Source organism: Garra rufa, chromosome 5, assembly GCF_049309525.1.
Source record: "Garra rufa chromosome 5, GarRuf1.0, whole genome shotgun sequence".
NCBI classification, from domain to species: domain Eukaryota; kingdom Metazoa; phylum Chordata; class Actinopteri; order Cypriniformes; family Cyprinidae; genus Garra; species Garra rufa.
The window spans coordinates 40,764,030-40,790,790 of NC_133365.1; the positions used below are offsets into that span (position 1 = coordinate 40,764,030).

General features: G+C 35.4%; 1 protein-coding gene across 1 annotated transcript in view; it reads right to left on the reverse strand.

The window, feature by feature from the left end:
* Positions 1-26,761, reverse strand: part of npas2 (neuronal PAS domain protein 2) — an 83,077-nt gene that overhangs the window by 5,341 nt on the left and 50,975 nt on the right. The window contains exons 2-21 of the mRNA XM_073840387.1: positions 24,175-24,576; positions 24,001-24,057; positions 22,962-23,116; positions 20,664-20,755; positions 19,728-19,817; positions 17,458-17,581; positions 15,605-15,718; positions 13,077-13,195; positions 12,837-12,919; positions 10,286-10,392; positions 9,919-10,066; positions 9,076-9,157; positions 8,054-8,180; positions 7,859-7,962; positions 7,490-7,561; positions 5,163-5,321; positions 4,298-4,489; positions 4,017-4,207; positions 527-622; positions 152-362 (exon numbers count right to left, since the gene is read on the reverse strand). Of these exons, the coding sequence (XP_073696488.1) occupies positions 152-362; positions 527-622; positions 4,017-4,207; positions 4,298-4,489; positions 5,163-5,321; positions 7,490-7,561; positions 7,859-7,962; positions 8,054-8,180; positions 9,076-9,157; positions 9,919-10,066; positions 10,286-10,392; positions 12,837-12,919; positions 13,077-13,195; positions 15,605-15,718; positions 17,458-17,581; positions 19,728-19,817; positions 20,664-20,755; positions 22,962-23,116; positions 24,001-24,057; positions 24,175-24,248 (2,397 nt within the window). The 5' untranslated portion in view covers positions 24,249-24,576. The remainder of the gene's footprint in view (positions 1-151; positions 363-526; positions 623-4,016; positions 4,208-4,297; positions 4,490-5,162; positions 5,322-7,489; positions 7,562-7,858; positions 7,963-8,053; positions 8,181-9,075; positions 9,158-9,918; positions 10,067-10,285; positions 10,393-12,836; positions 12,920-13,076; positions 13,196-15,604; positions 15,719-17,457; positions 17,582-19,727; positions 19,818-20,663; positions 20,756-22,961; positions 23,117-24,000; positions 24,058-24,174; positions 24,577-26,761) is intronic.

Here is a 26,761-nt window from a genome sequence, read left to right on the forward strand (position 1 = left end):
GTTAAAAGTACGTCACCACATAGAATAACGCTGCGTGTTTCAAGGCACTTCAGTGGACCTTTAAGGCTCTTTTTGGTTTTGTTGTCCAGAGTCATATATGATTCAGATCTGTACATCTAAATCACAAGAAATCAAATTTGTGTTTGTTTACCTGAAAGAACTGCTGAGGTTGTTGTAGTGGTAAGCTGTGTTGGGCAGCCGACGGGTGAGACGTGTAGGTGGGCGTGGCCTGATGGGTGATGAAACTATTATGGGGGATCATGATTGGTGAGGTGAAGACGGGGGAAGGGACAAGCACAGCGTTACAATTCACCTGCTGCACAGGGAAGGAAGGAGCCATCATCTGCTGGTCCAGAGGATATCTGTAACACACAAACATTATTGGTGAATTTTTAATTGTATGCTAGCATACTACTCATACTATTTCTGTTACGGCAGAAATAGTAAGAGTAGTACGCACTTCCAAATTCAGCCGACCATTCTGTCTATGTCTTTTGGGGCCATCATGCTGCTCACACACACTCACTTGGTTTGTTGAATAGTTGTTGAGCTGCATTGGGAAGACTGGGCCCCCCCATTGCTGTCTGGTACAAGCGTCTGCATTGGTTGGTTTAGTAGCATCCTACCAATCCAAAAACACCCCCCATGATATTACTGATCAAATCAGGGAACATGTTTGTTACAATCACACATTCTGTAACATTACTAAAATCAGAAGGCTCCCTCACTCTACCAATCAGAAAATGTTTATTTATTAAAATTAAAAACAGCCAAATAAGTCGTTCCAGTCAGTACTGTATTAGCCTCTAGATAGTTTTCTTCAGATTTCTAGAACACAATTATAAATGTCTGATTTTAGTAGGCCTGCCCTCAACTAAAGATTTTTCTGGTCGACTAGTAGTTGTTCATTTTAAGCATTAGTTGACTAATAGTTGCACGTTTATTAACAAACCATATAAATCATAATAATGAGCCTTTAATTGTTTACACTCAAAAAAGCTTGTCACAGCGCACCGGCAGATATAATAATTATGAATGTGTCTGGGGAAAAAACAGCAAAGAGTCTGCATTAACATTTTAATAATTCATTGATAAACTAGCTTTCTTTGTTTTCGGCTTAAGATATGAAGTCGGCGACACTGACTGGTAATCTCCGCAGTAGTTATTCGCCTGTATGCAGGTTTCATATGGAATATCTATTTTCTATTTGAATTGGTTCATTTGAAAGTAGAAACTTCACTCTCTACAAATATATATTTTTCATGTCTGTAAGCAGTATACACAAAGTTTTACGCTAAAGTTTACAGAGACCAAGGTGGCAGAAAGCGCATCCTGTTTACTTTAATTATTTCACAAAAGTGCAATGTTTTGTTGTTATTCTGAGTGCACATAAATAAATGTAAAGTCTTTACAGATTCGAAAGATGTATTACTGTTATCTGTATGACCAAAATTGATGGAGTATTTTAAGAGCAAGAGACGGCACCGGTGCCTCCATCTGTCATGCAGTAAGTGACACTTGAATAGTGCATATTTTTCTAGGTTAACATTAGATTAAGCAGCCATGTAAAATTGCTACTACATTACTTTTTCAAATGAAAGTCATATTTGAGGTTGATCAATGATATGTGAGCATTTGGATATCCTGTCCGATGTACTATATTACCACATAGACCAGCCGTTAATGATCTGTCTGTCACGGACTGCGTGACTTCGCCACTTCCTGTAGAATTTTTTTTCCTGCGACTAATAAAATTTTGGTCAACCAAGCCTTCTTCTCCTCGATTAACTGTTAGTCAATTATTAGGGGGCAGCCATAGATTTTAGCAATTTGAATTTAGAGGTTTAACGGTTAGAATACTATAAAAGACAGGCAGCAACATAAATGTTTAGCACTGAAATTCTGTCAGATTTTTTTGAGAAATTTCTCTGTCCAGACCAATGCATAAAAAATGGGAGACGGGGTGAATGAAAGTGCAAATTTACTCTCTGGCTGTAGTTGGCACTTCAGGTTAAGTTGTGATGCACGGAATACTGTTTTGGGCTCCAAGCCTCTACTCTTTTTAACTGAGAATACCATCTAAAGCCATTTATAAGCACTATTTATTCATATCATATATTTAAGCTGTGCTTTAAAAAAAGTACAGTTTACACATCATTCTCTGGTCTCTTGTCATCCCGGATGCCAATATTTTAAAGGGATAGTTCACCCAATAATGAAAATTCTATCATTAATTACTCAACCTCACGTAATTCCAAACTTTTGAGATCTTTGTTTATTTTCGAAACACATACTAAAGTTTTTTTTATGAAATCTAAAAACTTTCTGGCCCTGTATAGACAGAAACGCAACTAACACATTCAAGGCCCGGAAATGTAGTAAGGACATTTAGTCAATCAGAGGAATACACACGCATGTGTCATGGTACTGACACAGAAGAGAAGAAATTGTTGAATAAAGTTTTTTTTGTTATGTTTTCTTTGCACACAAGAAGTATTTTTGTAGCTTCATACAATTACAGTTGAACCACTGACACTGTCACATTGACTACCATATTGACCTGAATATAAGACAATATGTGACCCTGGACCACAAAACCAGTCTTAAGTCGCTGGGGTATATTTGTAGCAATAGCCAAAAATACATTGCATGGGTCAAAATTTTTGATTTTTCTTTTATGCCAAAAATCATTAAGAAATTAAGTAAAGTTCATGTTCCATGAAGATTTTTTGTAAAATTCCAACTGTAAACATATAAAAATGTAATTTTTGATTTGTAATATGCATTGTTAAGAACCTAATTTGGACAACTTTAAAGGTGATTTTCTCAGTCTTTTTGATTTTTTTGCATCCTCAGATTTCTGATTTCAAATAGATGTATCTCAGCCAAATATTGTCCTATCCTAACAAACCATACATCAATAGAAAGCTTATTTATTGAGCTTTCATATGATGTATAAATCTCAGTTTTGTCAAATTTAACCTTATGACTGGTTTTGTGGTCCAGGGTCACATATTTTTTTACATCTGAAAAAAATGCGTCCATCTTATATTTAGGGTCTAGACTTAAACATGTCGATAACACACCCACAACAATATGCCAAATACACGTAAAACGAGTGTGCCAAGAAATAGGTAATGTACGTAAGTAATGTAAGTAATGTAATGCATATCATAATGTTATAAGATTGCGAGTTGTTGTGACATTCATGTTAACCTGATAGGACCAAAATTCCTCTGTAACTGATTTTAAAACGTAAGGCAGTACCCATATTTAAAGACTACTGTACAAAAAGATTTCACTTTTACTGTTAATGAAATTTTGATAGGCTCCTATGAAATGGATTGCCTAATTCTTATATAATTCATATGGGCTACCTGTTATTGTTATGGTATATCAAAGTGTGTATATTTTTAAATATGATTGTTGGTACATTTTACCAGTATTTACCATACTTTCAAAACAAAAATTAAGATAGGAAAAATAATATGCAAAATGAAAATAATTTAAGAAAAAATGTTTTTTCTTAATAAAATACAAGATTTGGTTTTCAAAAAGCCTTTTTCCAAAAGGTACATCTTGAAAAAGGGGGGTCGTCTTATAATCAGGGTTCTCTTATAATCGGACCAATATGGTATTTTAATGATGTTCTTACTACCTATCTTGCCCTTGAACGTGGTAGTTACATTGCTGTCTATGCAGGGTCAGGAAGCTCTCAGATTTCATCAAAAATATCAGAATTTGTATTCCGAAGATGAACGAAGGTCTTACGGGTTTGTAAAGACATGAGGGTGAGTAATTAATGACAGAATTTACATTTTTGGGTGAACTAGCCCTTTAATGATTCATAAAAGATGAATCACTGTCTGGGTTAGGATAAAGGTTAGGATTATGAATTTTCTGGATTATTGGACCAAATTTTCACACTGAACATTTGTCTTTGTGTGAACAGGCCTTTACAATGTTCTTTTGCAACAGTAAACAGTGTTTTTCTGTGTGTTAAAGTATGTTGTTACCGTAGCTGTCCATCCTGGCTGTAGTCGGTGTGTGTCTGTCTTTGGCAGTGTGTGTCGTGTTGGGTCCGGTGTCCGTGGTTGGGTGAGAACATCATTGGGTTGCTATAGAAGGGTGTGGTGAGACTGGTGTGTGTCTGCATTGGAACACTGACGGCCTGCATGTGTCCAGTCTGAACCAGTCTCTGCTGCGCCTAACACACACAAACAGGACATCCATAATTGTAGGAGTCTGTGAGTGAGTAATATGCATATATGTGTGCTGGGTGTACTTTTATATGTACCTGAGCAGATGAGCTACTGGGCTGTTCTCTGAGCAGCGTGTGTGATGAATGTGAAACACAGTGTTGAGGTTTGGGGTGGGTGCTGTGTTGAGACGGCCTGCCTGGACCCTGCTGCTGCTGCTGCTGCTGCTGTTGCTGCTGCTGCAGACCAGAAGTGGCAAACTCTCCCTGTATCGGCTGCTGGAGTAACATCTGCAAACACAGATCCAAACACACTGCTTAGAACCAGACGGTTTTAGTTGTAAAAATAAAGTCAGACACCAAAACAAACTTCCTCTCTGAATACAAGTAGCTTTTTTTCCACAGAGAAGGAATTTTGTATAATTACACTACAGTTCAAAAGTAAAAGTAAAATGTTTTTAATAAATGTTTTGTTTTAGCAGTGATGCATTAAATTGATTTAAAAGTGACAGCAAAGTCATTTATAATGTTACAAAAGATTTCTATTTCAAATAAATGTTATCCATTCATCAAAGAATCCTTAAAAAGTATCACAGTTTCCACAAAAGTGTTAACTGTTTTCAACACTGATATGTATAACAAATGTTTCTTGGTCACCAAGTAACCATATTAAAATGAATTAGAATAGCATATGATTTCTGAAGGATCATGTGACACTGAAGACTGGTGTAATGGCTGCTGAAATTTCCTCTTTGCTATCACAGAATTAAAAAACATTTTCAAAGCAAAAATTAAAAACGGTTATTTTAAACTGTATTCATATTTTACAATCTGTTTCCACTGTGTTTTTGATCAAATAAATGCAGGCTAGGGGGGGCATATTTTCTATGTTTGATGTATTCTACCTGACCCAAATTTGCACAGATAAAGACAATACTGCATGTTAATAATTATGTGCATGTACCTGGAGATTAGCGAGTTGTAGTTTCTCTTTAATGTCATGCAGCTCTTGTTGTTGTGTTTTGATGTCGGCCTGTAGGATGCGTGTCCGCTCTTCTAGCTGCTCCTTTAGCTGATGCATGACGCCTAACTGAGGCTGCTGGAATCCGTACAGAGACTGTGTCTGCAACCCACAAGCACACATAACATTGAGAAAACACTCAAATATTCAAAAGGAGTCAAGAGCAACCACACAGCCCTTTTCCACCTTTTGGAAACTGTGAGATTTTTTCCACTGAGCCGAATGAAGATGTGACCAACAACATTATTCCATTATTCCATAACACTTTGAAAAGTTATTTTAGGAGACAATTTGGATCAAATTTTTAATGCCACTGCGAGCTGCAATGGGCAAAGCTGTAACAAATACAATTTATAGCAATCAACTAACAGTACTGTACATACACAAACTTTATTCAGATTTTTTTAAAGAGTTTTATTTTAGATGCACAAGGAAAATAAGATGGCTGCATTTTTAGAGGTTTTACTCCATGATTTACTTAGCCTTTAGCCATCCTAAGTGTATATGACTTTCTTCTTTTAGACGAATGTAATCGGAGTTATATTAAATATTAAATGTATTAAATATATTAAATATAATAAATGTCCTTGCTCTTTCAAGCTTTATAATGGCAGGCGATGGGCGTTGAGGTTTTGAAGTCCAATAAAGAGCATCCATCCATCATAAAAAGTACTGGGGTTGATAAAGGTCTTCTAAAGTTAATTGATGTGTTTGTGTAAGAAAAATTTCCAGATTTAAAACTTCTCTAGTTTTCGCTAACTACAATAAGCTTGCAGGTGAGAGTTAGCATTCCAGCAGTCTCTTGGTTTATATCAAAATCCTCTAACATTTTCTTTAAAAACACTAATTTTGTACTTCTAATTCATGACCGGTGAATTAGGAGCTTACACTACGCCTATGTCCTTCATCAACTGCTGTATTGTCTGTGTCTAGTGAATGCCCTACAACAGATAGCAGAAGCTAGACATTGCAGTTTATAAAGTTGTAAAATATTACACAAACGCATCAGTTCCCTTTAAGAGGCCTTTATTAACCCCCTGGAGTCGTGTGGGTTACTTTTTATGATGGATGGATGCTCTTTATTCGAGTTTGAAATCTCAACACCCATTAACTGTCATTATAAAGCTTTGAAAGAGCCAGGACATTTATTAATTTAACTCCAATTGTATTCGTCTGAAAGAAGAAAGTCATATATTACCTAGGATGGGTTGAGGATGAGTAAATCATGGGGCGATTTAAGACAATCCTCTTAATGCATTTTTATGCAGGACAGCCCTGGCCTCTGATACTAGCAGTCCTTGGTTTGAGCCCAGCTGATTTTTTTTGGGGGCCAGTACAAAAACATTTTCCTACAGCAGAAATATGTGTAAAGGTTCTAGATTGGGCACAGTGGCGATTTCTTTAAGACTGCAAGGGAAGCTCAGCTTCCCCTATAATGTCACAAAATTAATGGTCAAATTACGTACTATTGTATTAATATTTTATTGACTAAAAATGCGTTAGAAAACGTTCATCTCAAAGACGAGTTCGTTCAGAATCAGTTAGACATAGCAGGTCGGCTGACTTGATTTTCTTCTCATACATTCCCGTAGCGTCACAGTGCATTTCCCCATTGAAGCTCAGCGTCCATTGACTTCAATGGGGCTGCTTTGAACGTTTTTTTTCAGTGCTTTGAAACTAGACGGTCATTGGATAAACGCTGCGATTATGTCCCGCCCACGGACGCTCAGCGTCTCTGGGGGTGAATGAGGAGTGGGCTGGCCTGGACTGTCGAAAGATTGCATATCCTTTTGACTGACAGCGATTTTGTACTATAAGGAATCACTGAAGCTATTCGCGCTCAGTCCCATCGTGGATTTCTCAAGTTCAGTCGAAATAAAAACTGCTGCAACCTATTTCTTTATATTTGCTTGGCGAAATTGCTTGATTTTCATCATACATTTCACACAATTATACACCACATTCCTTGTTTCACTTTTACAGAGTTTATTTTTTTTTTTTAGATCGTTCATTCATTCATTCATATAGTAGGCTAGTTGGTACGACAGGGTCACAGACCATTTTCTTGAAAAGGAACGTAGGGCAGAATTTACTTTTAAATAAATAGACAATTTTATGATGTAGGCCGAAAATGAGCTTCCCCTATTTGACAGACCAGTAGCCGCCACTGATTGGGCACCATCACCCAATCAATGGTAATTGGTAGCTTTACTTACACATGAAGAGAAAGAGGGACAGAGGGAAAAGAGGGGAAAGAAAGAGAGGCTGACCATAGTGGAATGCTGACTGCAGGAGGGGGAGAGTGACGTGGGCTCAGAGGAGCTCTGCCTCTGAATCAGGGTCTAAAACAGAGAGACGAAACGTTCAGATACACACACACAGACTAACACACACAACCGTACAAAGATTTGGAGTCAGTATGATTAAAGAAAATAAATTATCTTATTCAGCAAGGATGCATTAAATTGATCTCATATAAGAGTATATATCTTATATATCTTATAATATTTTTTACTTTGTTACTAAAGATCTCTATTTTAAATAAATGCTGTTCTTTTAAACGTTCTATTCTTCAAGGATTCATCACAAGCAGCACTGTTTTCAACATTAAATGATGATGATGACGATCATGTTTGTACCTTTGATCCACTATGTGGCATTCTGCTGGAAGTCTTCTCAGGACCGATGGAAGCAGACTGCCGTGATGGCGTGCAAGCTTCTGTGTACCTCACCGATGAGTTTGCTGTGGACAAAGATGCACACAGGCTTTCACATGATCCCCTGATTCACCTCATAAGTGCAGAGTGTTAGCAGAGGTATGTGTTTGTACTCACATGCAGAGTCAGACAGTGCTGTGTGTGATGACTTTCTAGAGCTTTGTGATGACACCGATCGAGCGCTGCTGATTCTTTCCCGTGGAGCTTCCAAAGGAGGACACATGTCCAAAAACACCTCCTGCCCCTACACACACAAAACATATTCAAGGAATAGCTCACCCAAAAAGGAATATTTGCTGAAAATGTACTCATCCTAAGGCCTTTCAAGATGTAGATGAGTTTGTTTCTTCATCAGAACAGATTTGGAGAAGTGTAGCATTACATACTTGTCCACCGATGGATCCTCTGCAGTGAATGGGTGCCGTTAGAATGAGAGTCAAAACAGCTGATAAAAACATCCACAAGTAATCCACATTCAGACGATCAGTTAATGTCTTGTGAAGTGACAAGCTGAGTTTTTGTAAGAAAAAAAAAGATCATTAAGGCATTTTAACTTCAAACCATTGCTTTTGGCCAAAATATTAGTCCATAATCCATAATAACACTTATGGATTATGATAAAAAGGTCCATACCCTGTTGGCCTCTTACATCAAAATACAGTGATATATATTTGTTCAGAACTGTTTTTACTTGTAAACTATGCTTGTGCCTATTTCTCATCTAATTCAGACAAGATTAATATTTTTTAAGGAAAAGCAATGTTATAGATAGAGGAGTGGTATTCCGGTCAGAATGGTTTGTTAAAATGCCTTAATAAACAGTTTTTTTTACAAACACAGTTTTTGCTTCATAAGTAGTTAAGTGATGGACTAGAGTTGTGTGGATTACTTGTGGATTATTGTTATGTTTTTATCAGCTGTTCCGTCTCTCATTCTGACGGCACCCATTCACTTCAGAGGATCCACTGGTGAGCAAGTGATGTAATGCTACATTTAAAAAAAAAAATCTGTTTGGATAAAGAAACAAACTCATCTACATTTATGAATGAACTATTTCTTTAACATGAATAACTATTCAGTAAACAAAAAAAAATGCAAAAAATAAAGCATTATGTGTGTTTCCTGGGCATGTGTAGCACCTTGATGGAGGATGTTGCCATATCAGATGAGGTTTCCTCCAATCCAAACTCTCTCCTTCTCTCTGCTCGAACTTCAGCATAGCTTTAGAAAGAGAAAAAAACATTAGTTTTTACTTTTCATTCTTATAACACAAAATATAGTCAAGGCCACATTTGTGACTCAGGACCACAAAACCATAAGAGTAAATATTTTGAAACTGAGATTTACACAATCTAAAAGCTGAATAAATAAGCTTGCCATGTATGGTTTGGTAGTATAGGTCAGGAGGACAATATTTGGCCGAGATACAACTGAAAATTTGAAATCTGAGAAAATTGCCTTTAGAGTTGTCCAGTTCTTAGCAATGCATATTACTAATCAAAAATTAAGTTTTGATATATTTTTACGGGACGAAATTTACAAAAGATCTTAATGGAACGTGATCTTTACTTAATATCCTATTGATTTTTGGCATAAAAGAAAATTTGCGTATTTTGACCATACAATGTACAATTGCTACAAATATACCAGTGCTACTTAAGATTGATTTTGTGGTCTAGGGTCAGGGTCACATTTGTAAGATTTGTAGTAACACAAACTAACCACTAGATGGAAACATACCCTACAAACAACAGATACTGTTAAAAATTACTTGAGCTGACTAGTTCAAACATATTAACTATTTTTTAAAGTTAAAGTGAAAGTTGTAAGTTACAATTATTATTAATCCTAAAATATTTGAATGTGTTTGAGTGAAAGTGTTTTTTGTTTATAAGCATATAAATGAGTATGTGTACTTGTCAGTGTGTGGCATGTACAATCTTTCCATATACATGGATAAATTATGGCTTTGTGTGTTTTACCTGACCACACTGTGTGTACAGACAATAAACTCTGGTTTGGAATTCCACTGGTGGTATGTGATGTAATAGTGTGTCTGTAGCCAGATCCACTGCTGCCCTTTAGTCAGAAACCGATAGTAACAGGATTTTCCTTTCCCACACTGCATCACTGCAATACACACATGCAGGCACACAAACACAAAAGATCAGTAGTCTCTAAAAATGATTTGAAAGCTTCTTACAGGCTCTTTCATCTTTCCTGGTAGGGGCATTTTCAGCTCCTCTGTGATTCACACAAACAGAACAAAATTTCCAAGACAGTATGCTGACCTAGTTTTTAAAGAGAGAGAGAGAGAGAGAGAGAGAGAGAGAGAGAGATAACACTCACATTGCTTATGACACTGTGCTATCAGCTCCAGGTCATCCACATGGTAGTAATCGTAACCCGAGGTCCCCAAAACCTCAAATGGCAGGTACCCAATGATAGGAGAAGCCCTGTGAACACATACACACACAGATGTTACACACAATACATACTATCTACTCATACTAGACTCTTTTATTGAGCTGCTACCAGCGCATACACAATTCCAGCATTGGCCCACTTTACAAAACAAGACCTCAGTCATATATTTGTCCTTTACCACCCATTAAACTGGCTGTGCACTTTCTCTTGAGACTAAAGGAATGAATCATGGGGACTCAGATGAACCTGCAGACACTCATCACCATGGGAACCACTGAAATAAGCAAGATGAGTATCCATTGCCTGCCTGAGTCATATATGTGCCTGTGTGTGTGTAAATAGAGGTGAAAAATTTTATTTTAAAGAAGTCTTGTATTGTCACAAAGGGTGCAATTATTTCATCAAAAATACAACTGTTATAAAAATACATAACCGTTTCCTATTTAAAATATTTTTTTAAATGTGATTTATTCCTGGCCTTGTATGCCATTCCTGCTGTATAAAAATACTTTTCCCAAAAACAAATTGCAAAAAAAAAAAAAAAAAATGTTCAGTTCATTTTTGAACCCTTTCCAACAATGACTATGATTTGGGATCTTTTCACACCGAGGACAACTGAGGGACTCATATGCAACTATTACAGAAGTTCAAACATTCACTGATGCTTCAGAAGGAAACACGATGCATTAAGAGCCAGGGGTGAAAACTTTTGAACGGAATGAGGATGTGTAAATTTTTCTTATTTTGCCTAAATACCCTATTTTTTTTTTCATTTAGTACTGCCCTTCAGAAGCTACAGAAGATACTTACATGTTTACCAGAAGACAAAATAAGTTACATTTACCACTATTTTCTCTTGTGGACTATATGTAAACTATATTTATATGTATATGTAAATGTGACCCTGGACCACAAAACCAGTCATAAGGTTAAATTTGACAAAACTGAGATTTATACATCATATGAAAGTTCAATAAATAAGCTTTCTATTGATGTATAGTTTGTTAGGATAGGACAATATTTGGCTGAGATACATCTATTTGAAATCAGAAATGGATGCAAAAAAATCAAAAAGACTGAGAAAATCACCTTTAAAGTTGTCCAAATTAGGTTCTTAACAATGCATATTACAAATCAAAAATTACATTTTGATATGTTTACAGTAGGAATTTTACAAAAAATCTTCATGGAACATGAACTTTACTTAATTTCTTAATGATTTTTGGCATAAAAGAAAAATCTAAAATTTTGACCCATGCAATGTATTTTTGGCTATTGCTACAAATATACCCCAGCGACTTAAGACTGGTTTTGTGGTCCAGGGTCACAAATATGTAAACTATATGTCAGTTCAGTACTAAATAAAAAAATAACATGTATTTTTTATGACCCCTCATATTTTGGTAAAATAATGAACATTCTGCAAGGGGGATGTAAACTTTTGACCTCAACTGTATATATATATATATTCTGTTGTGAACATGCATCAAAAACAAACTCGGAAGAATTTGTTAATTGTTGAAAGTCGTTATTTTTGTTTTCTTTGTGCAAAAAGAAGTATTCTTGTAGCTTCATTACGGATGAACCACTGATGTCACATGGACTATTTTATCAATGTCCTTACTACCTGAGCCTTGAACGTGTCAGTTGTGTTGCTGTCTATGTAGGGTCATAAAGGTCTTGGATTTCATCAAATATCATAATTTGTTAATCATAAGTGTTCAGAAGATGAATGAAGGTCTTATGGGTTTAGAACAACATGAGGATGAGTAATTAATGACAGAATTTTCATTTTTAGGTAAACTATCCCTTTAATATTCCATTCTATTAATGTTCCATTTGTATGGTTTATACCAGTAGGTCTCAAAACACTGTTCTCAACCGGCTTGACACAGAAAAACTGGTTCAACCAATTGCATGAGTTTGAGGAAGGGACTATCTTTATGACTAACCAATGAAAAACACAGGACGTGTTAGGGAAACCTGTTTGAAAATCACAATATTTTAGTGATGCAGAAATCACACGCTTACCCTTTAAAAGAAAGGGTTTGACGAGACAGCTCGAATGTCCAATTATAGCTCTGTAGGGAACGGGAACATCCAGTACTCGCACACACACACAGTTATGTAACTCACTGGGGGTCACAAACGCCTCCTGAGTAAATAATCTCTATGCTGAAATTTATGAATGGCCGCAGCAGAATAAAAACATCATATTAAAATACGAGTGTGAGAACCGATTCAAGCGCACGCACATCTGACGACATCCCTGGCCCTCGCAGTCGTGCGTGGGACAGCGGAAAGTCTGAATTAGCAGATGTAAATGGGTCAGGGACTGATGAATGAATCAAACAAATGACATAATCAGAAAGAGTCATGATTCAAATAGACCTAAACGAGAATTGCGTAAAAGACCGTGCAGAATCACAACATCAGAGGAGTCGTTTGCATAATGAAGCAGCATTTGACTCACCTGTGATCTAAGAAGAGAAATTTCCATTCCAGACTGTGTCTTGATGTGAATTCATCACACACATCCTCCACGTTGCACAGATCCTTTAACACACACAAACACACACACCAAATAAGTCTGTCTTTCCTTTGATGTAAGGATGAATGCACGCAGTATGTGAGGAATATTGATATTGTGTGTATGTTTAAGTGCATGTGAATCAGTGTGTTTATGTGAATGTGGGGTTTGTTCCACTGTTACCTTCAGGAACTGAGGGGTCACAAGTCTCACTGTGGCTACGAGACAGATCTGCTCCTCTAGTGAGGACTGCAGCGTGCGCGGAAACGCCAGCTCATAACCGTTACATGAGGACAGAGGCACTGCGACACAGAAAAACATGTTCTGTTTAAAAAAAACTTGCAATGATCAGATTTTAGTATTAATCTTAGCACCATGTATTTTTTAAGTATATTCTACAATTTTCTAATTTAGCAGAAATTTAAAATGCATTTTCTTTCTATTTTTATACTTATTTAATTGCTACATTGTAGTAAGATTTTTAGTAAGGTTTTTTTTAAGGAAGGCTGTGTTTATTTAATCAAAAATACAGAAAAATGTTAGATTGTGAAATATTATTACAATGTAAAATAATGTTTTTCTATGTTAATATACATTAAAATCTTATTTATTCCTATGATCAAAACTGAATTTTCAGGATCATTACTGCAGTCTTCAGAGTCACATGATCCTTCAGAAATTATTGTAATATGCTTATTTATTATTAGTCCTGGAAACCTGGAAGCTGCTTAATATATATATTTTTTGGAATCTGTGATTCTTTTTTTTAGGATTGTTTGATGAGTCAAAAGGTTAAAAGAACAGCATTTATTTAAAATAGATTTTTTTCTAACAATATACACTAATAAACGTTTGGGTAAAATCAGTCAGTACATTTTTATTCTTTCTTTTTTGGAAAGAAATTAATACTTTAATTCAGCAATAATGTGTTGAATTGATAAAAATGGATAGTAAAGACTTCTATTGTTAGAAAAGATTTATGTTTTGAATAAATGCTGTTATTTTTAATGTTTTATTTATTTACAAAGAATCCTGAAAAAAACTATCACAGGTTCTAAAAAACATTTGGCAGCACAACTGTTGCCAGCATAAATCATTCTAATAATAAATCAGCATATTAGAATGATTTTTGAAGGATCATGTGACCCTTAAGACTGGAGTAATGACTGATGAAAATTCAGCTTTGCATCACAGGAATAAATTATATTTTTATAAAATAATAATCAACTTTATTTCTTCATTTAATATGATGCTTAAAAATATGTTTATATATTTATTTTTGACTTTACTTTAAAAATACAGAAAAAACTGTAATATTGCTAAATGTTATTACAATGTAAAATAATGGTTTTTATTTTAATATACTTTAAAATATAATTTATTCCTGTGATGCAAAGCTACATTTTCATCAGCTGTTACTCCAGTCTTAAGTGTCACATGATCCTTAAGAAATCATTCTAATATGCTGATTTAATAATAAAATGATCAATGTTGGAAACAGTTGTGCTGCGCAATTTTTTTTTCAGGATTCTTTGATGAATAACAAGTTAAAAAGAACAGCATTTATTCAAAATATAAATATTTTCTAACAATATAAATCTAAAAACAATGTATGTTTAATGATGCTGAATGATGCTGCAAATTTAGCATTGTATCACAAGAATAAATTACATCTTAAAATATATTCACATAGAAAACAGTTATTTTAAATTGAAAAAAATATTTACAGTTACAGTTTTTTCTGTATTTTTGATCAAATAAATGCAGCCTTGATGAGCATGAGAAACGTCTACGTTTTTTTTAAGTAATAATGTACTTGGATTTTGTTATACTTAGCAAATAAGAATGTAAATAAAAAAACTTATACATTTATTACAAATATTGTTAATCATAAATGTTTACAAAGGACAAGTAGCATATTTCTGGACATGGCTTGAATGCTTCCTGTCTATTTCAGTTCCAAGATTCTTCTCGTTTTCACATTCCCTATTAGTGAAGACGTAACCTCACGATGACATTCTACATGCAAATAAGGAAATGGACCAATAATTCCAACATAGGCAAATGCCTCCTCCTCATTAAATCTCTTCCTCAACCAAATGCACAGAAAGAAAAACAAATGCATGTTCATTCCAAATGATTCTCATCACAGCTACGTCTAAAATCACTAATAAAAAATATAACTATCCATCAATTACAGTGTTGTTTTTGACAACCATCTTAGATTTAGTCTTAGTCTTAGTCTTTTGGACTAAAATTTCTTAGTTTTAGTCAAATTTTAGTCACTTCTATATGTGATAGTTTTAGTCCAATTTTAGTCGACGAAAAGTCAAAAAGGTTTTAGTCTAGTTTTAGTCGACGAAAAGTCAAAAAGGTTTTAGTCTAGTTTTAGTCAAAAAAAGGTAAAACGGCTTGCCATAGCGTCAGATACTTTTTAAGTTTTAATTGGCATGCACAATAAGCAGAAATGTCATGCATTTTAAACGTCTGACGGACCACCCACTAACATTTTCGTCTATTCTCGTCTCGTCAACGAAAACTCACACACGTCTCGTCATGTCATCAACGAGCCATTTTTATCTCGTCATCGTCTCGTTATCGTCATGAAAAAAAGTGGCAAAACAACAACGAAAACAACACCTATCAATTATTAGTGTGTCTGTTTGCTTTGCATGTGGCTGGAAGTGATAAAAGTGACAAATAAAACCCACCATTATTATGAAACTTGAAATCTCCAACAAATTTGACATATTCGTACGTGGGTGGTTCTTTCGGGTCAATGTTCCCCCTTGCTAAATGACAGCAGAACTCGACGTGTGTATCATCTGTAAAAAAAAGAAAGATAAGAAAAAGAGTGCACAGGGGAAAGAAAGAGATGGTTAGCAGCTGATACAGCAGCAATTCAGTTTGTCAGACGAACACACAAGGTTGAGGCTAATGTTCTATTATGGCTGTGGCCCCAGTGTGACTTTGATGATTATCCTAAAATAGAGTACAATGACCTGACTGACCATACAACAGTCTCTCTCTCTCTGTGACTGTGTGTTTGTGAACAAACAAGTGGAACCAGTAAAACAGAGGTGGTTCTGGTAATTGAACAAGATGAATAAGTCAACAGTGACTGTTTTTTTCCACCAGTATCTCTCAGTATTGGTGAATTTTTGTGTGTGTGTGTGTGTGTGTGTGTGTGTGTGTGTGTGTGTCTTAGGGATTGGGGTCAGGGTAAGAGATGTATGTGGGATTATCAGAGTGTTGTAACAGATAATCTGTGTTACACTGCACACACAGAGCCTCTATAATTAGCCCTGAGTGTAATCATAGAGCACTACAGCCACTTCAGACAGCACACACTCACAGCATATTGCATACATCTGTGTGTGTGATAGATAGCGCTGCACGATAGATCGTTTCAGCATCGTCATCGCGATGTACGCATGCGCGATAGTCACATCGTGGCAGTCACGATGCAGGGCAAAAAAAAAAAATTATGTGTCTGATTTAAAAATGTACTTTCTATATTTCTAAACTTTCTATTCACGGATCTATATTTGTCTAAAATAAAGTAATTAACTCATATTTAAGGGTTCTTTAAAAACTACAATGCACACGTTGCTTCACCTACTTCATGCATGCAGTCTGTGCGTGCGCATGGCGAAATGAGCGCGGGACGGGAGAAAAGCGCCGAAATGGAAGATTTGGTCGCAAAAAGAAACGCAACGTCGGTCATATGTAGGGATGCACCGATCCGAATCGGCCGATCATGCTTGCGCGTTTTGTCAGTAAAGCCGGTTCTGTAATCAGCGGTAAATGCCATCAGGTGCGTGATTTCACGTTGAGCCGTATATACTACACACAGCCGTTGTTTACCGACGAGCTGCGCAAATCAATGTTCATTATCAGTGTGAATGTGCGCAGCTCGTCAGTGAACAACGGCTGTGTGTAGTATATACGGCTCAACGTGAAATCACGCTAGGCGCGCCGCTTTCTCCTTCTTTCCAAAGCGCTCTGTAACTTGAGTGGCAGAGTGGCGTCTGCCGTTGCTAAACAATCATGACCCGCGCTCTCCTAAAGACGCGGAAGTTTCAGCAAAGATAAATAAACAAAGATAAATGGATTTCCAAAACTAAAAATTGCTTGCAGTAGCTCTGCTGCTAAAAAATGTTATCCCTGTAACAGCTATGATCAGCTGTTCCTCCATCTTGGCTAAGCTTTGAATGTTTTTCGTGAAAGGAAGAAGCTGATTTCCCTTTCATCAGGGTAAAAGCAACATTCATAATTAATTTCATATTAGAGCCTTGATTTGCCTGAATTGACAGTGAATAAGGTGAGTCAAACTGTTTATGAAACTACCCAAAATAAGCTTTAAAAAGTATTTTATTTCAGGGTTTTGATTATACTGTACTTTTATACTGCAACCTGATGAACATAAATGAATTTGTACACATCGCAATATATATCGCAAGAAAAAAATATATCGCAATGTAATTTTTTCCCAATATCGTGCAGCCCTAGTGATAGATTGTGTGTTGATCTGTGCATGTGTGTATGCAGTATATACACTCACTGCTGTTGAGTAGGTCCACAGCAGAAGGCTCCGTCAAGAGCATGTGTGATGACAGAAGTTTATACACCTCCCCGTGCTCGCGCTCTGGCAGGAAGTTCAGAATGTTCTGGTCCACCATATCTGACTGAGACACAACAGTATCCATGACAACGTCACTCTTTAGTCATAATCATTTCCCATAATACTAAGCACTTATGTACAACATAATTTCACAAGAAATCGAATTTGGAACAATCAATTTTCACATTTTTTTTTATAATAATATATAGTAATATTATTATTATTATCGATAGTAGTAGTAGCAGCAGTAGTAGTAGTATTTATGGTTATCAACTAAAATTACACCATCAAAATAAACTACTTTGTGACAGTTTACAACAATCTATTAAAAACAGTTCTCAGTAATGGACCTTTTTTTACTTTTCTTATGGAATACAGCTGGAAAAAATGTAACTGTTGCTTAACTGTAGCTTAAATAAATAATAATAATAATAATATTTAATAAAATAAATAACATTTATATATACACTACAAAATTCTGAAATATTTTACTATTTTTAATAACTGTGTTTTATTTGATTATATTTTAAAATGCAATTTATTCCTGTGATTTTAAAGCAGAATTTTTAGCATTGTTACTCCAGTCACATGATCCTCCAGAAATCATTCTAATATTTTGATTTGCTGCCCAAAATGTTATTATTATTAAGTTTAAGTTTCATTGACGAATAGAAAGTTCGGAAAAACAGCATTTCCTCTTAAATAGAAATTGTTTGAAACATTATAAATGTCTTTATCATCACTTTTAAAAAAGCATCCTTGCTAAATAAAAGTATTAATTTCTATCATTTCTTTCACCCCTCAAAAATTACTCCAAGCTTTTGAATGGTATAATGTATAATGTTACAAAAGCTTTTTATTTCAGATAAATGCTGAACTTTGGATCTTTCTATTAATCAAATAATCCTGAAAAAAAAAAATGTACTCAACTGTTTTAAATATTGATAATAATCAAACAAATGTTTAGAACAGCTAATGAGCATATTACAAAGATTTCTGAAGGATCATGTGACACTGAAGACTTGAATAATGATGCTGAAAATTTAAATGCTTGTAAATATTTTTTTTGCAAATCAGCTTCGAAGACAACATATAAATGACTGATTAACCATAAAAATGCTTAATATCGGTCTAAAAAATTGGTCAGGCAGATAATCTGTCAACACATCAGATATGTAAAACTAATAAAAACATGTGAAATTACTAGTTCTGTCAGTCGGTTAAAAAAAAACTAATTAATCACACTTTTTTTTCTAAAATGAATCATGATTAATCAAACCTAACATTAATGTTTTCAAATATACTTTTATATTGCAATACTTTCACAGTTTTTCACAGTACTTTACAAGAAGAGTATCACTGGTACCAATACTACTAGCCAAAAGAAAAAAAAGAAAAGAAAAGCAAATTTTAAAATAGTGATAAATACAATAATAGCACATAAAGAATGCTGTTCTGCTGTTATAAGAACTCCAAAGCACCATCTCAAGAAAATCATAAGAGTATTAGCACAATCTGAGTAGATCCATAATGGCTACACATGACCTTCAGTGCCACCTGAGTTCAGCTTATTCTGTTCCTCAAGAACAAGGGTCTGCTAAGCCCTCCTCTCTGCTTAAGAAGGCCAAAGTTCAAGGTGGGTTTGACAGTTACGAAACTATCCATCAGTATCATCAAATCGCATTTGTGACTCACACAGCAGGAACCCGAAATAAAGGTAAAGTCTGGAAGCAAATCTCATTAGACTGGCAGCATGTGATCACACGATGAATGGATTTTGACGCATTTGCAGCATTAAGAAGAGAGGTACATTGATTCAGGTTTATGAAACAGTTTTTTTCTCCTAGAAGTGAAACCACTTAACTGCCAACAACATTCCACTTCAGCTGGGGGTATATTTTTCTGATCATTTCACTTGACATTTCATGATTTTTAGATAATGTACAAATACAACTGAAGGTCTAAAAAAATTTGAAGCATTTCCTAAGGACTCTTGTCAGCAGCCTACAGAAAACCTGCTGTGTGTGGGCTGCCTTAGCTAAGTTTAGAAAAATATGACAATTATATTACTAATAACATGACTAGTCATTATAAAACAGCATTCTCAGTGGTAACAAATTCATTTTATGAAAACTAAAGCATCAAATTAAGTTGGATGCATTGGACTGGAATTTATTGTATTGGAAAATCAAATCACATCCCTTACTTACCGGCAAATGACCAATGAGAGACGAGACGCTGTCAGATACATATATGATGTTCCCATCTGTAGTAAGAGCTATCAGGAAACCATCCAATGCCTGTCATAATACAAAAAAATGCCGTTATGAATCAGCAGAATACACTGATTCTCATAACACACTGATGACAATGTTCCTTTTGTTATGAAATAGTTAAGAAATAGTTTATCTAACAATGAAAATTCCGTCAGCATTGAATCATCAGTCATTATTCAGTGAATGACTGAATTGAACGTTGAATATTGGTATTTTCCTCACACAATGCAATAAATGGGTACATTTAATGTGTAAAAAAATGCATTCATTTACTATTTTTTTTATTGAAGCTGAGAAAGCCAGTTATGAAAAACCTTGGTAGCTGCAGAATGTTGTCTATCAGGACATTTTTTTTCATTGTTTTCTTTATGTAACAAAAAATAAATGAAGGATTCCTCAAGCCATACCCGTCTTCTCATGTTGCCGTTTTTACATGCCTTATTTACTGGCCTGGGAACTGAGAAGAGCCAGAGGTTGTTTTTGAAAGGAAGTGTTCAAGTGTGAATGTTTCCTTAATGCTGGAAACTCTGGGGTAATTCAAAAATGCCCCATAAAAAGCTCAACTTCCGGTTTTAAGGCTATAGGAATGTGGTGCGCAGGTCAGGCTGACTCTCTATATTAACATGTATTCCTGCTACATGATTAAAGTTAAACGCATACGTGTTTGCTTTATCTGTAATGTTTGTGTCTTTTTAAGTAGGCTCCGCAGTTATGCCTAAAGCAGCGCTATATGGCATCTCACACAGCCTCGCAAAATACATGATGTGTTGACAGCACCGTACTTAAGAAATGCAGCTGAAGTGTGGAGTATTCCCACAGGGCGACAGAAAAACTGAAGGTTGATGAAGCAGATATGACGGATTGCTTTACCTCCAGCATTAACTGGGTGAATTCCTCGTTGCTGAGGAAAGAAGGCTTCCAGTCCTGCCGGACCTCACAAGATTCGGTTTGCGCCGTGATCTCTGGAAAACACAGAACAGCAGGAAAATGTAAGAACTTGATTGTGGCATTCTGAGAAAGGAATTGTGTGGACTAGTAGGTTTGGATGGAATGGGTACAAATGAAACGAAATTTAAATCAAACAGTGAGGAAGTTTGAGATTGGAAGTTGGAAACGGCGCTGGGATTGTTTATAGGCCAGTAAACGTTCTGCCGATGGCCTGACAGCTGTGCCCTGGATTCAGCCAGGCAATGGAACTGGGCCCATCACAGAGAAGCTCCTGGCACACAAAGGTGTTAGTAGTGATACTCCCAGGAGCTTGCGGAAGTTTGCTCCTCCCACCAAATGCGAAAATAAATAAAAAAGTATTCTGTTCCAAACAGGGTCCAAAATATGTGTAAACCCTGGCATAAGCACGTAAATACAATTGAGTCGAAAGTTTAAATCAATTGTGGCAATGATAATACGAACCTTGCTGATGTGAGGTGGGCGAATCAAATTAAATCAAACTGTCTACCAAACGAAACATCTGCAACTCGCTGGTTTTCTAATGAGGTTTACCTCTCTGGAAAATCAAGTTTATCTGAATGCTTAAGGGTTTTTTCCTCTCTAGAACTGCAAGTGACTACACATGTGCGGAATATTCCTTGAATACGCAAATATGAGGAACAAAAACATGATTTATGGCTTCATGCTCATGATGTTCATCTCCTGTATGACACAGTGATTGTCCGAAAACAGCCAAAATATTTTTCAAAGAAGTCTCTTTTGCTCACCAAGCCTGTATTTATTTGATCCAAAGTACAGCAAAACAGTAACATTTTGAAATATTACTACTATTTAAAATTTCTATTTGAATATTTTTTAAAATGTAATTCATTCCTGATTTCAAAGCTGAATTTTTAGCATCATTACTCCAGTCACAAGATCATTCAGAAATCAGAAATCTTTGATGAATAGAAAGTTCAGAAGAACAGCATTTATCTAAAAATAGAAACCTTTTGAATGGTATAGTGTATAATGTTACAAAAGCTTTTTATTTTAGATAAATGCTGATCTTTGGATCTTTCTATTCATCAAAGAATTTTGAAAAAAAAAATTACTGTTTTAAATATTGATAATAATAATAAAAAAAAGGTCTTGAACAGCAAATCAGCATATTAGAATGATTTCTGAAGGATCATGTGATACTAAAGACTGGAGTAAAGATGCTGAAAATGTAGCTTTGATCACAGGAATAAATAGAAAAGGAGTTATTTTAAATATTTTTTCCTGTACTTTGGAACAAATAAATGCAGGCTTGGTAAACAGAAGACACTTCTTTAAAAAACATTAAAAATCTTTCTGTTCAAAACCTTTTAAATGGTAGTGTACATGTTCTGGCTGATAATAATAATATTTATAATACATTTAAAATATAATATACATTATTTTAGGGGCAGTCGTGGCCTAATGGTTAGAGAGATGGTTAGAGAGTCAGACTTGTAACCCAAAGGTTGTGGGTTTGAGTCTCAGTACCAGCAGGAATTTTAGGTGGGAAGAGTAAAAGTACAGTACTCTCTTCCACCCTCAATACCACAACCCTGGTTTTAGCACAGTTGGGTATCATTCTAGTTATTAAAAATCATTTTTTCACCTAAATAAATATTTTTAGCACAAAAAATGAAAGTAAAACTTTCCAAAATTGTACTGAAAATTGGATGTGTTATGCACCAACATAAATGCCCATCAAACTACATGTTTTCTTCCATCTGGTTAGAAACTAGGGAGCACTTATATTAATGGAATAGTTCACCCAAAAATTCCTACGTCATGTCGTCTGTCCCTATATAGACAGCAACAACTACTTAAATATTAAACTATTAAACCAAAGTAGTAAGGACATCATTAAAATAGTCCATGTGACATCAGTGGTTCAACTGTAATGTTATGAAGCTACAAGAATACTTTTTGTGGGGAAAGAAAACAAAAATAACGACTTTATTTTTTGGGATCTGTTCACAACTATTTTATCAATGTCCTTACTACCTTTCTGGACCTTGAATGTGGTGGTACCATAGCTGTCTAAGCAGGGGTAGAAAGCTCTCAGATTTCATAAAAATATCATAAATTGTGGTCCGAAGATAAACAAAGGTCTTACGGGTTTGGAACAACATGAGGGTGAGTATTTAATGGCAATTTTCATTTATGGGTGAACTATCCCTTTAATATGTGACGTTTTCGCCTCACCTTTCTGTTTCTGCAGGAAGTCAATGGTCCTCTGCAGGATGGTGGATTTGTCCATCTTGCGGGGGTGACCTTGACCCTGCAGCATCGTACACAGCTCTTTAATGAGAACATTGAACTGGTCTCTTCTTTTCTTCTCGGATTTATTACGGGATGCCCTGCAGAGAGACAGAGAGAGGTAGACAAATGCATAAATTAAAAATAAACATATGTTGACTACACTCAAAATGGATTAAAACAGTTTTTAATAACATAGAAACTGATGAAACTACAAGCCGACATCTTCAAAAAGAAAATGTTTGAATGTAATGGTGTTTGTGTATTATTTCAAATGAGAATCACTGATAACTAATGAATTACAGACACGTCTATTACACAGCCATATCTCTAAAATGCTTCAACAATTCACAAATTTCAATTCAATTACAATTGAGGATAATGATTCTAAGCTTCCAGCTAGTTTATATAAAGTCTCCAAATGAAAGATTACTCTCCGGTGTAAACATTCTCTCATTTCAGACATTCCTGACACTTGGGAAACATTATCTAATCAGTACAATTGCAAACACCTGTGCTGGAAACAGTTATTATGTGGTGCAGAATGTCATGCAAACTGGCAAAAATATATTCTTTTTTTCTTGGATGGAGAGGAATAACTCATGTTATAGAAAACATTTTCCCCCTAATTTTAATAATAATAATAATTTTAATAAATAATCCCATTAACATTTATTTAGCTTTGTAGTTGTATTGGGAGTAAAAGCGAAAGGTACATATATATTTTTCTCCCATCAAAAAATGCTTTCAACCCTTTCCATTATCTCCAATTTTCTTTACTCCCCTCCTCCTTTCTTTCTCTCTCTCTCAGCCCTTTCTCAAGGTAAATCTATTGTATTGAGTGAAAGTGTGAAGAGCTTTTAGAGGTGTGATTTCTTAATCATCTCTGGACACAATTAACGTTCACAGGTCCGCAGTCAAATGTGTATTTTTCAACATTGCACAAAAATTTGTACTACGACTATAAAGAGCTCAAAACACAGACCTTTTTGCTCTGTCCTTCTCATCTTCATCCATTAAATCATCCACGCAGCTGCCTGTGCTGAGAGGAAATCACAGGAAAATGTTTTCTATTTAAAAATCATTTTTGGCACTATTAAAATCTCATAAACATATAACCTTGCAAATGACTCATATTATGACATTAGTGTGGACTCACTCCCATTCCCTCCGAGTGGACGGACAAAGGCCTCCAAACTCCGAAAGGTTGTCCATGCTCACTCCTTCTCCCATTCAGGCCATCTGGAAAGGCTGGCTTGTCCCATCCGTGTCTTTTACACTCGAAACACCCACAGAAATTCTAATGGACGCCACACGCTAACCACCCAATGCTAGTGGTTAGCCACTACTCACAAATCTCTGATGGCTAGCCGCCGGTGTTACCCCACTAATGATTGGCAGCCAATAGATGCTGCAGTTATGTACTCCTTAAATGCCAAAAAACTAGCTAATCATCAAGATATTGTTTATCTTGACTCTTGACTTCCAGACCAAAATTGCTAATGTACACTTGCAAAACTTTTTTCTCTCTCCATGAAGTTGATGATGAAAACAGACGAACCTGTGGAGGAAAACAAAAAGGGAGTTTAGTTGCCAGTTTATTTTTTATTTTGGTGCATTTATGATCCTTGCTATTTTCCTTCTTTAAGTATATATAATTCGAAATATATTTTTCTTTTTCCTCTCTAATTTTTTGTTTACTTCACATTGATTTTAACTGGCAAATAATCCAGGAGACCTGGTTGTAGGTTACACAGATATAGAATACACATTGTTCATTTACATTTACTACTGACACTGAAACAATATAAAGCTGGTTGAAAAATTGTAATATATTTTTAATGCCTGCATGGCACAAGCCACATTTTTTTTAATAATAACAATATTGAAAGTAGCATAAAAAAAGAGCTTATTGCCTTTTCATGAAGCGGCAAACTGTTTTGTACATAATCAACAAAAAGTTTCAAAAGAGTGATTCAAAGTAAATTAAAATGCATTTACAAACTCAAATCTCAGGAAACTCAGAAAAGACCACCAACATTAATTAAATATTCTCTCTTTTTCTCTCTCGCTCTCTGTCAAATGAATAAAACATTGGCACCCAATTACACTTACACTGCATTACACTTTACCAAAGCCAGCAGAGACACCACATGCTGTGTGCTCTGTGATAAAAAAAAGAGCCAAAAATCAAAGCATACAGTTGAAAACTCAGATGATTCATGTTAAAAATTAGTATTTTAGTTACAAAAATGAAAGTGAAAAGTCCCATCTAGACTTTTGTTTAATTCATATTATTTCTGACCGCTATAATAATTTATATATTAAAGGATTAAACTATTCAGTGATATTAATAAACATTAAAGCAAAATATTACTTTGAAATGTGATCTTACAGTGGGTAAATGTATTTTTCAAGGGTTACAATTTGCCCCCAACCACTGTTACACTCATTGTAGCACTCTGCCTTGTATTAAATTTAATATTACGATGCAATCTGTAGGTTTATTAATGGTTTAGTTACTTAAACCATACATAAAGCTGTTTCTTAAAGGCATAGTTCACCCAAAAATGAAAATTACCCCATGATTTACTCATCCTCAAGCCATCCTAGGTATATATGACTTTCTTCTTTCAGACAAATACAATCTGAGTTATATTAAAAAATATTTTTTTTACACAAACATACTAATTCACTTCTGTGTGGAGCACTTTTTATGATGGATGAATGCACTTTATTGGACTTCAAAATCTCAGCACCCATTCACTGCCATTATAAACCTTGGAAGAGCCAGGTCATTTTTTAATATAACCCTAATTGTATTTGCCTGAAAGAAGAAAGTTGTATACACCTAGGATGGTTTGAGGGTGAGTAAATCATGGGGGGAATTCTCATTTTTGGGTGAACCCCTTAAACAAAAACAAAAAAACTGCAGGTAGACTTGTAATAGAAAAAGTACTTTCACAGTGAAAAAGTATAGAATCAGCAAGCATGCTATGTGATAAACTGATACATTTTCATCATTCTTTCCCCCAACTTCCGTCTTGCTTAACGTACAGTCAGAGGAATCTGTTAACGCACTACGGAACCTGTTCATTATCTGGAGCCACACACTCATTCAATAACTACCTCCACTTGTTTCTCACGCTAGCCTTTACAATGATGCAGATTTTGGGTGTATCAGAACTGTTTTAGCTCAAGTCTAATTATATACAAATCAGCTGTAGATCTCCACCTTAGTCTGGTTAATAATCCTTCTGCACTGGACTACAGCGTAAATGGTTTGAACGGTGCCACTTACTCATTTAATCAATTTCTGCATTAAACATGTTTAATGCAATTTCCGATGACAAAGAGAAGCACTGTGCACGAGAAGCATTGTGTTGACACCTATGCTTAAGTGTTAATGCAACACTGGCACAACCCTCAGGAAATGCTGCTTCGGCAAGGAGTGCCATGACCTAGAAACATCTTTTACGCCAAGCTCTTTTTAGGGCTGGGCGATTAATCGAAAAATAATCGAAATCGACATTCAGAACCTATAATCGTTAAAATTTTTCCAGGAAGATTATTTCAATTACTTTCCCTTTAAAAAACACAAGCGCTCCGTTCCGTTATTCCGCCGACATGTCGATGGAGAGCTTAAACAGTATTTATACAGTAAAAAGTATTTTTACAGGATATACAAGGGTAATTTTATTTAGAGGAGATACTGCTTATTTTCTACTTTTAATATGAAAAACATT